Raw genomic sequence first — 10776 nt, forward strand, 5'->3', positions numbered from 1 at the left:
CTGAAATCTCTTCCCTGGCACTTACTAGCTGGCTGCTTAACCAATCTGAGCTTCAGTTTCTTCACACATAAATGAGTCACATCAATTTCAAAGAGCCATTACCAAATTGAATCAATCACTGTTGGATTGCTTCACAAGTGATACTCTGAAGTTCTTAAGGAACTAAAGTGTCAGACTGCCACACTTCTGTAGTTGTCTATATTTTCTCCTTTCTCTTTCTGGTAATCTAGTAAAACTATCTGATACTCCTCACCACTGTGAAAGTATCTACTTCTGAGTTCTGCTATCATATTTGCTATTAATTATATCTACTCTATTGCTTATATCTTCTTCCTTCCATTTTTGTTAGTTTCTACCCTTCTTTCTTCTACTTTTGTGCTTCTTAGCTTAACTCTGTACTCTTTCATCTTTGCAGTAAATAGCACTGAACATTAAGTTTAACTACTTTATTTTGAATCTGACACTCACTTTCTCTTAACTTTTTACATTTCCAAAATGGAGATGCATCTCACAATATTTGAGACTTTTCAGTCTACCAAATGCAGTGATTCCTCCATCTCTCCCAGGTTCAACACTGTTCTGAACAGAACAAAAATTTACCTCTAAGTAAGCAAGATATTAATACCCTGCAATGCCTGTTCACCCTAAAGATGGAGAAACTTAGGGCCATTCTCTGGTAATAAGTCAAAATTCTAGATGAATATCCCCACTTGAATAAACATATCTTTATTAGGAAAAGTCTCTTATTTTTCTGAACCTCTAAATTCTTAATTATGCTTATTTCCCCACTGAAGTTTATAAACCACAATATATTTGGATAGTTTACATAAGATACAATTCTATACCAACAACTCTGAGCTAAAAAAGAATAATGTAAAAGAAATTTACAAATTGATTTTAAACGTTTTTAATTACTAACATGTGTGGTTTAATTATACTTAACCATACAAGTTCAAACAGACCTCTGGCTCTATTAAAAAAGGTAGCTTTGTCTTGCACCAAGCCATGGTGAAGGGACACTGCAAGGTACTGACTGGTCAGGGGTGAGTAAGGTAGGCAACCTATTGATGTTTTCTCTCTCTCCATCCCCCATTCCTCTCTCTAAAAATAAACAAACATACTCTCAGGTGAGGATTAAAAACATCTGTAAGATGTTTCCTAAGCAAGCATCATACAGCAAAGTGACAAAATCACCACCACATGTTATGTACTTCAAAAAAGAATCCCTGATTTCAAGATTACATTTTAGAAATAAATTGCATAATTCCATAATTTATGTAAATGTTTCAATGGCATTTCCATGCAGTAATAAGCATTCAGAATTAGTGAGCTAAAAACACGAATCTGTATCACTTGATTTTATCAGAATTACAAGTAAAACATGCAGGTGTGTTATATAACACACTCACTTCACCACAAAGAAGCCATACATCCTAAGCACTATAGTAACTGAAAGGACCTTAAATTCAGTCAGTTAATATAGGCTAGATTCTTTCAACACCAAATTACCCAGCAAAATAAATCTTTTCAACAATAAATTGTCGCATATCCTAAAATTGATATTCAAACAGCTTATCTGTTCAGAGAAGCTTTATAAAGGCCTAAAGACATACCCCAGAAGCACGTATTTATAAACATTAGTCTCCCTTCAAATTAAATGTAATACTCCCAGTAAAAGCACGAGATTCTGTATTATATACTTTTTACTAGCTAATTCTGGTCACTTCAAAAATGAGAGTCCACACAAAAGTTGAGTCCCAGGTACAGATTAGCTATAAATATTACTAAAATGTACACAAATAAATCAGGGACTGAAGGTCATTCTCAGAATTCCTAAAGAAATCAGAGAAACAAGAGATATTATAGTCCCTAACTTCATAAATATGAGTAGCTATTACTTAGACAATAATCTCTTACCAGCATAGGCTAGTCTGACAATAGTAGCATCATCTTGGGCCAAGTGAGCTATGCCCGGAAGAATATATTCCGGATAGATATTGATATCATTGCGAGGAACCTCTTTGACAAGAGCTAGAACTTTGGTCAATGTCCTCAAGGCTTCAGCCCTCACTCTAGGAACAGAGTCATTGCTGAAGTGCAAAAGATATGGAGTAATACGATCCAAAAGAATTTCTACACTTAATCGTGGAGCCAAATGGAGAATAAGTTCCAAAGCAGCAAGTTTGGAATCACAGTATTTAAGGGTCTGTAGACAGGAGGTTATAACAGACACCAAGATAACCAGCCCATTTTCCTTAGGCTCTCCTTCAGCTTTTTCCGGCAGATCATGTCCACAGAGATTGTGAATAATGTTGCCCAAATCCTTCCGTATAACCAGAATACGCTCATCTGCAGAAAGAAATGTTTCCTTGGCAAACTGGGCCATGTAGGGCTGAAGGAAAGTGTAAAATATTTCAGGAAAGGCATTGCCACGCTGCTGCTTTAAGTAATCTTCTGCTTCTAATCGTTTATCTGGCTCACGGTGAATCATCTGAGTTACCTATACCAAGGGAGAAAGAGAGTAAAAAATAGATTTAAGACAGCAAATTAAGTCAGAGAAAAGCTACAAGGGCATCTTAAACCATGATTTAAAGGATTTATGAAGTAAGTCTTCTCAATCTTTACCATTCAAACTACTTTCAGAACCTAACTACTGAGTAATATGTGACTCTACTACTGTCCTAAAAAGCAGTATGAAATTACATGCGAACATATTACAGATGACCCAGACACATACACATAAAGAGGAGGTGAATCAACATTCCCCATTTATTACACCAAAAGATGGCCGGCAGGGGAGGACAGTCGGGGGCGACCGGGCCATCAGGGGAGCAGTTAGGTGTCGATCAGGCTGGCAGGGGAGTGGTTAGGGCAGGGGTGGGCAAACTTTTTGACTCAAGGGCCACAATGGGTTCTAAAACTGGACTGGAGGGCCAGAACAAAAGCATGGATGGAGTGTTTGTGTGAACTAATATAAATTCAAAGTAAACATCATTACATAAAAGGGTACGGTCTTTTTTTTCAATAGTTTTATTCATTTCAAACGGGCCGGATCCGGCCCACGGGCCGTAGTTTGCCCACGGCTGCACTAGAATCTGTTCACAAAGGGAATCAGTGGTTTAAACTTTTCAAGTAGTGTAAAAGAAGTGTTAAATCCTGCAAACACTAGAAATAACATACCTTATTTGAATTTATCTTATGTTTCTAGCAACATAAAATTTTTTCAATATACAGAGCATAGTTTAATCTTTCTTAGTCCCTCCCACTGTATTAGCCATTATTCAAATACTCAAAATATCATATACGTATATCTAGCTATTTGAGCTGTTTGATTCTAAATAAGAGCTTCATATTGAACAAGGGGGAATCAAATATACTATAAATAAGAAAAAGTGACCTAATAGAATTACTTTGACATTTAGGTTAAGCTTTAAAGATTAGTCAATTCACTCCTTTCACAGTTAAGAAAATGTAGGCCCAAATTCATGCCAGTGTAACGTGATGAATGAATGCCACATCCAAAGACATACCAACCAAATATACCAACTCCTAATCCAGCTGAGCTAAACATGAGCTAAATTAGTTTCCTTCACCTGAAGCATACTTTTTAGTATTTGCTATTTGTAAGAGAAATTAAAATATTTCCCTACCTTACTAAAGGGTATTTTAAATACACCATATCCTTTCCATGACTCAGAATCATCATCATAAGCATCAGTTCCTATACTGACTGACTTTAAAAAGATCCCCTCAAACAGTAATATGGATATATGGCTTATATGACCTCCCACAGAATTCCTCATATCTGTTCTGCTATACTAATTTGTGATTCTACATCTTCCCTTCCAGAACTGACCTTAGTGTCAAGGGTAGTATACAAAGTTAGTAGCTTCTATATGAAATGGCCTTGTACTGCTGCATTATATTCAAGTTGATATTTACTGTCTTCTTCATATCTTACTAGCAAGCTCCAGCCTGGACAACTTCTCTAACCCCCAGGCATCTCATTACCTCTGTTTAAACCCATCCAAAGCAGAGCTAAAGATTATAATTGGAGGAAGTGTCTGTGTGAGTTTGAGTGTGAGTGTGTGTGTGAGTATGTATGTGTGTGCGCACGCACATATAAAAAATAAGTCAAAGAAGCTCTGTGTCTGGGAAGGGGGATGGGGGAATTGTACATTTCTCCCTAATAAAGTAAAAACCATAAGGTATTTGTATTAGTCTATCGGACTTTATTGCTTTGTTCCAAATTTATAACACTTTAGAGAATGGACTAATGCAAAAGAACACAATTCTATTAAATTCCTTATGGCAAATATTTGTAGCATAGTTACCAAATCTCTGATACTGCGATCTTCAATTTTATTTAGCACTTGTTCAGGGAAAAACTGTCCATTTCTATAAGCCAAAAGTTGTGAGAGATCAAATAATGGTACACCTTCTGTAAAAAGCTCAGCTATCACGCAACCTGGAAAATAGCAGATATAATTCCATTAAAAATTAAATGCAAGAAATTATTAATATAGATCAAGAATTCAGAGAATTTATAAAACTCAAAATGTGAAACCAAGTAAATTATAAATTTTAATGCAATATAAAACAATCAATCAAGATAGGGAAAATCTATTGCCTAACCATCAGTTTCAAAAAGTGTAACGCCAAAAAGGCCCATTCTATTTTTGCCCCTCTTAAAAAAAAAACAAACTTAAATCAAATAAAGTTACTTCCTAGTTCTATAATTTTAAATGAATGTGCACATATAATGTACACACCATACATTTAGAAATAGGTGGATAGAGTAAAAGCCACAGGAAATACACTGGGGTTGTTTTTTTTTTTGTTTTTTTTTTAAGTATGGATTTATAGAAATTAAATTCAAAAGAAATTACTGAAAAATCATAGCTGACAATTCATTTATTTATCATTAAACTAAAATGAGGTGTCTATTATACATTAGGCTCCCATAATACATGAAACAGATAAAATCCCTGCCCTCATAAAGCTTTCATTATAGAAAGGGAGGCTTAAAATAAACCAGTGAACAAAAACAATTATAAAATGAGAAGTGTGGCTGTTAGAGAGAAGAAATAACCCAATCATTTTGCACTTATGGAATCTTCTATAGGAAATTTAAAAAAACACACACAACTATCCACATTTCAAAAAGGACAAGCAGTTTCACTGAATCACTGTATGACATACACTTAACAATTCTTTTTTTTTTAATTATTGATTTCAGAGAGGAAGGGAGAGAGATAGAAACATCAATGATGAGAATTATTGATCATCTGCCTCCTGCACACCCTCTACTGGGAATAGAGCCTGCACATTTAACAATTCTTAAAGAGATCCTTACATAGCATTAGCACACAGCCTTTGCATTTGCTGGTCCTTCTGCCTAAAATGCTATTTCCCAAGTAAGGCAGTTTATACCTCCACCTCTTTCAGATCTTCAATCAAATACCTTTAGCAGAGAGGCCTTTCTTGACTGCCCAGTTTAGGCCCACAACTACAACTACCTCATACTCCACACCTGGCACATTCCCTTTCCCTTTCCCTGCTGTTTACCCCACAGCATCAACTGCCAAATTATATATATTTAATGTATTTATTTCTTTATTGTCTACATGCCCACTAGAAAGCAAACTCCATGAGGAAGGGGTTTTTGTCTATTTTGTTCACTGAAAAATCCCCAGCAACTAAGACAATTCCTGACACATAATAAACACTCAAAACATTTATTTCATTAATTTCTACCTATATAGTGTCAAGTTTTAGAATAAAAGACTTAAAAATAGCGATTACAAACATCATAACCAAGAAGGAAATAGAATTGAACAACACTATGAACCAACTGGATCAAACAGAAATCAAAGAAACACTCCACCCAACAATAGAATACAAAATTCTTCTCTAATACAAATGGGACACTCTCCAGGTTGGACTGTATGCTAGGTCATAAAACAAGGCTCCATAAGTTTAAAAGAACTCAAATCACACAAACTGTGTTCTTCAAATCAGAACAGAATAAAAAAAAAATTAGGAACAGAAAAAAATTTGAAAAATTCAAATATTAAGAAGTAATCACACTCCTAAATAACCAATAGATCAAAGGAAAATTATGAAATACTTTGAGATGAATGAAAACAAAAACACAACATACAAAAACATATGTGATGCAACTAAAGCTGTGTTTAGAGGAAATGTGTACCTATAAATACCTTACGAAACAAGAAGAGTATAAACTCAAACCAAAGTAAACAGAAGGAAAGGAATAACGAAGATTGGGGTGGAAAAGGGACATTATTACCAACCGTACAGAATGAATAACTATATGCCAACAAATGTGGTCATCTAGACGAAATGGACAGATTCACAGAAATAGATTACCAAAGCTGCCCTAAATAGAAATAGAAAATCTGAATGAACATTGTAAGAGATTGGTTATGAAAATTTTCCCACAAAGAAAAGCCTACACCAAGATGGCTTAACAGGTGAATTCCATCAAACTTTGAAGGAATTAGCATTCGCCCTTCACAAGTTCTCTCAAGAAATGGAAGAGGAGGGAACACCTTCCAACTCATTCTATGACGCCAACACTACCCTTATACCAAACCAGATAAAGACAACACAATAAAAGTACAGATCAACGTCTCTGATGAATATAGATTTTTAAATTCCTCCAAAACTGAGTGTAGGAGTCCCTACCTATATAAAATAAATGAGGGGGAAAAAGACACCTGAGTATAATAGAATGCTGAGGGCCTATTGATCAATGTGGAAAAGTGCTGGAACTGGAAAACCATCATTTTAAAGCCATCACAGTAAAGATTGTATCAAGCAAGAATCATCAGTGGATGCCAAATCAAGGAGAAAATTGTGACAACTGGTCTTGAAGTCTTTCCCACAGATTATTAGTTGCAAGGGATTTTAAAAAATTAATTATGGCCTTAGCTGGTTTGGCTCAGTGGATATAGCGCTGGCCTGCGGACTGAAGGGTCTCAGGTGCGATTCCAGTCAAGGGCACATGCCCACGTTGCGTGCTTGAGGCAGCTGCTCGGTGATTCTCTCATCAGTGATGTTTCTCTTTCTCTCTCTCCCTCTCCCTTCCTCTCTGAAATCAATAATAAAATATTTTAATAAATAAATAAAAATGATATATACCAGAGAGGTCCTATATACTAGTACATTTTACCCTAAGAGTAATGCATTTCTATATTCCAGTTAAATTATATGCCCGTCCCCCCTTAGCAAATTTAGCCAACTCAAATACCTGCCGAAAAGATGTCCATTGCTCGCTTCAGCTCTCCTCTTGTTCTCTGATTGCTATTTAAGTCTACAAGTGGAGTTGAAGGATCTCTCATATATTCTAACTCAGTGGCAAACAACCCACCATCAACAAAACGTTCGGGAGCAATATAACAAGTTCTCCTCCGTGACGTGTCAAAGAAATAATTGAAATCTGCTGGGTTGTCTTCTGGAAGGTAAGTGGGTTTAAAACTGGCAAAATCAGTTAAGAGGACCCAGTTCCAACTGGTGACCATGACATTCTCCGTCTTGATGTCCCCATGACGGACTCCAGATTTGTGTGCTTGGTCCACAGCTGTCAGAATCTGGAAAGCAATCCAACGTTTTTCAATGTTATTTAAGAATGGACGGGTACTTATGCGATCATAGAGATTGTCTCGCACATACTGCCTGAAGAGCATGGCTGCTTTCTCAGATGCTTTTTCGGCTGCTTTCTGGAAAGGTAGGCAGTTTTGTGCAGAATGAAGCCTGATTTTCAGTTCCTCCAGCTCTTGTTTATAGCTGGTTAAAGGCAATGTGGGATCCTGAATTGCAAAGACCTTCACAACCACCAGGCCTTCTCGGTGCTTCGCTCTAGCAACTTTAAAAAAACGAGTACTCCCCAGGCTCTTATCATATTCAAAGTCATGGATATCTGAGAAATAACTCTCCACAGAAAGGATCTGGGAAGGAGCAATGCCAGCGAGCTGATTTCCCATAATGGCAGCAAGTGCCTCTGGGTCAGTAGTTAGGAAACACCACCTATTAAAAAAAAGAAGCAAAAGGGAAAAAGAAACAAGCAGTGAAACATCATTCTTTATTTGGTCTCCTCCTAAAAAACAGATGTAACCATATTTCTCTTCCATTGAGATCATTGTACCTACCCTTCCAGGTAGCCTCTACATTTCATACACATTTATCTAAAAAAATCTTATTTTATGTTGTCCTTTCCAGGAGCTGGGCTGTATTTAAATAGGCCCCTTCAATATTAAGTTGAAGATGTTAAAATCTGTATTTTCTGATTTTTAAAATGACTAAGCCTTTACTATATGTTCAGTATTGTACCTAGGGCTGTGAGAGTGACCAGTCATTGTTCAAGAAGAACTTGTAGAATTAAACATAAGACAAAAACACATTAAAAGCTGGTTGAGTGCGGGCCTAGGAACCAGGAGGTCAAGGTTGGATTCCCCCTCAGGGCACATGCCCAGCTGTGGGCTCCATCCCCAGTAAGGAGCGTGCAGGAGGCAGCCCATCAATGATCCTCAAAATTTGTTTCTCTCCCTCTAAAATCAATTTTTAAAAAAGTATATTTTTAAAGAGCTTAAAACTAAGAACCGCCTAATACAAGTCACTGAACTTTTCAAAGGCCAGGCCAACATCCAAAATATCAGTATCTCCTGGGCTTTCCCACCCAGCTAATAGAAGGCACGAAGTTGCCTGATTTGCAACAGCCACAGGGAAGAAACCCTGGCAAAGATGTTTAAAAAGTAAACCAAAATACACAATTGCCAAACACAGCCCAGGGTTTTCTCCTAGCTCCGATTCTGCAGGAAATAAAAGACACACACACATACACACACACACGAGGCCATGCGCACAGATAAACATTTACCCTGGACTCCGGAAAAGTGCCACAGGTCGGTCACTCGCTCACACTAAGGCCATGGTGGGTCACTTCAGGGAGGGAGTCGGCAGCCTAGTCAGTCGCCTATATGCGGGGTCGTGGGGGGGGCGCGGTCTCCCTTCAAGGCAAGCGGTGGGGTGTTGGGGAGGGACGCAGAAAAGCCCCAATCTCCAGGAAGCCCAGCTGTCCGCCCGGGAGAACGGGGGAAGCTTTCGGGGACGAAGCTGACGGAAGCAGCCAGGCTGACCCAATTGCACAGATACCCCGGGAGCTGCCCCCGCCAGTCCCCTACTCTGCCCTCGGGGCCACGCGTTTTCGGGCCTCGCCTTCCTCACGCGCGGACTCTGGACTCTCGAGGTCCTCTACACTCCTCCGGGTCCTCGGCACCGGAGGGAAGGCGGAGCTCGGGAGAGGGAGGGAGACCGCCACTTCCAGGGAAACACTTGTTCAGCGGCGGCACTCACAACAAACGCCGAACTCCCGGGAAAGCCGCCGGCTATGACTTCACTTCCGGCCGCGGAGCGGAAGTTACGGAGTGAGGCACTAGGCAGAGCGCCTTAAGGGCGCCGGTTGCTAGGAGACGGGGAAGGGGCGTGGTCTCGCCCCGTGAGTTGAGAGAGGGAGAAAATAAGTTGCTTTGACAGCATCTAGTCCCAGTCCTGGCCTTCTTCCCATCTTTCTTTAAACTTCGGGGCTTCTGAAATCTCCCAAAACTTGTTCAGACACCCCTTCACCTCAAGTACACAAGTTATTTAAGAGAATTCACAGACTTATTTAGGAAAGTTAATATAGTTTCTATACTATTAAACAGTTCACCTGTTTAAAATACAAAAATCAATTTCTACATATGTACATATGTATACTTACAAATACATTTACAGAGTTGGCCAATCAGCCCTACGATCTAATTTTGGAACACTTCTTGACCCCCTCAAAATGGAACCCTGTAACTATTAGCAGTCACTGCCCATTCTCTCCATTCCACCCCCCACCCTCCTGCCAGCCCTAAGCAATCATTAATCTACTTTCTGTTTCACATTTTCACAATATGTGGCCTTTGTGGCTGGTTTCTTTCACTTCCCTTTTTTAGGATTACCTCTGTTGTAGGTTGTGTCTGTACTTCATTTCTTTTCATTGCCAATTATTCTATTGTATGAATATTCCACATTTATTACCCATTCATTAGTTGATGAATGTTTGGATTGTTTCTACTTTTTGGTTATTATGAATAATGCTGCTATAAACATTTATGTATAAGGCTTTTTAAGGACATATGTTTTCCTTTCTCTTGGGTAAACACCTGGGAGTAGAATTGTGAACTCTTCTGGTATTTCTATGTTTAACATATTAAAAAACTGCCCAACTGTTTTTCCAAAGTGCTGCCCCAGTTCACATTCCTACCAGCAATGTATGAGGGTCCCAATTTCTCCACATCTTGGCTGACACTTCTTTAACCTTTTGATTACAGCCAACTTAGTAGGTATGAAGTAGTATCTCATTCTAGTTTTTATTTGTATTTCCCTAATGACTAATGATGTTGAGTATCTTTTTATGTGCTTATTGGCCATTAATATATCTTCCTTGGAGAAAGTCTATTCAAATCTTTTGCCCATTTTTAAATTGGTCATTTGTCTTTTTATTATTGAGTTTTTAAAAAAAATCTTCTAGATACAAGTCCCTTGTCAGATTTACAAATAGTTTTCCTCTGTGTTGTATTTTCACTTTCTTGTTGGTGTCCTTCAAAGCACAAAATGTTTTAATTCAAAGCTGAACTTTTAAAATCATCCCTGCAACAAGCCCTCCTCCCTTCCCCCACATCTCTGAGCAGGCAGTACTATTACCCACTGGATTCCACAAATTACAAA

The 10776-nt window shown here is 38.3% G+C and overlaps 1 protein-coding gene across 1 annotated transcript in view; it reads right to left on the reverse strand.

Moving 5' to 3' along the window:
• The window catches only part of PIK3R4 (phosphoinositide-3-kinase regulatory subunit 4), a 50085-nt gene extending 40666 nt beyond the window's left edge, over positions 1 to 9419 (reverse strand). Inside the window, exons 1-4 of the mRNA XM_015568068.1 lie at positions 8900 to 9419; positions 7274 to 8049; positions 4335 to 4468; positions 1918 to 2500 (exon numbers count right to left, since the gene is read on the reverse strand). Of these exons, the coding sequence (XP_015423554.1) occupies positions 1918 to 2500; positions 4335 to 4468; positions 7274 to 8006 (1450 nt within the window). The 5' untranslated portion in view covers positions 8007 to 8049; positions 8900 to 9419. The remainder of the gene's footprint in view (positions 1 to 1917; positions 2501 to 4334; positions 4469 to 7273; positions 8050 to 8899) is intronic.
• Positions 9420 to 10776: the final 1357 nt, after the last annotated feature.

This window comes from Myotis davidii, unplaced genomic scaffold (assembly GCF_000327345.1).
Source record: "Myotis davidii unplaced genomic scaffold, ASM32734v1 scaffold962, whole genome shotgun sequence".
In the NCBI taxonomy this organism is placed as follows: Eukaryota; Metazoa; Chordata; class Mammalia; order Chiroptera; family Vespertilionidae; genus Myotis; species Myotis davidii.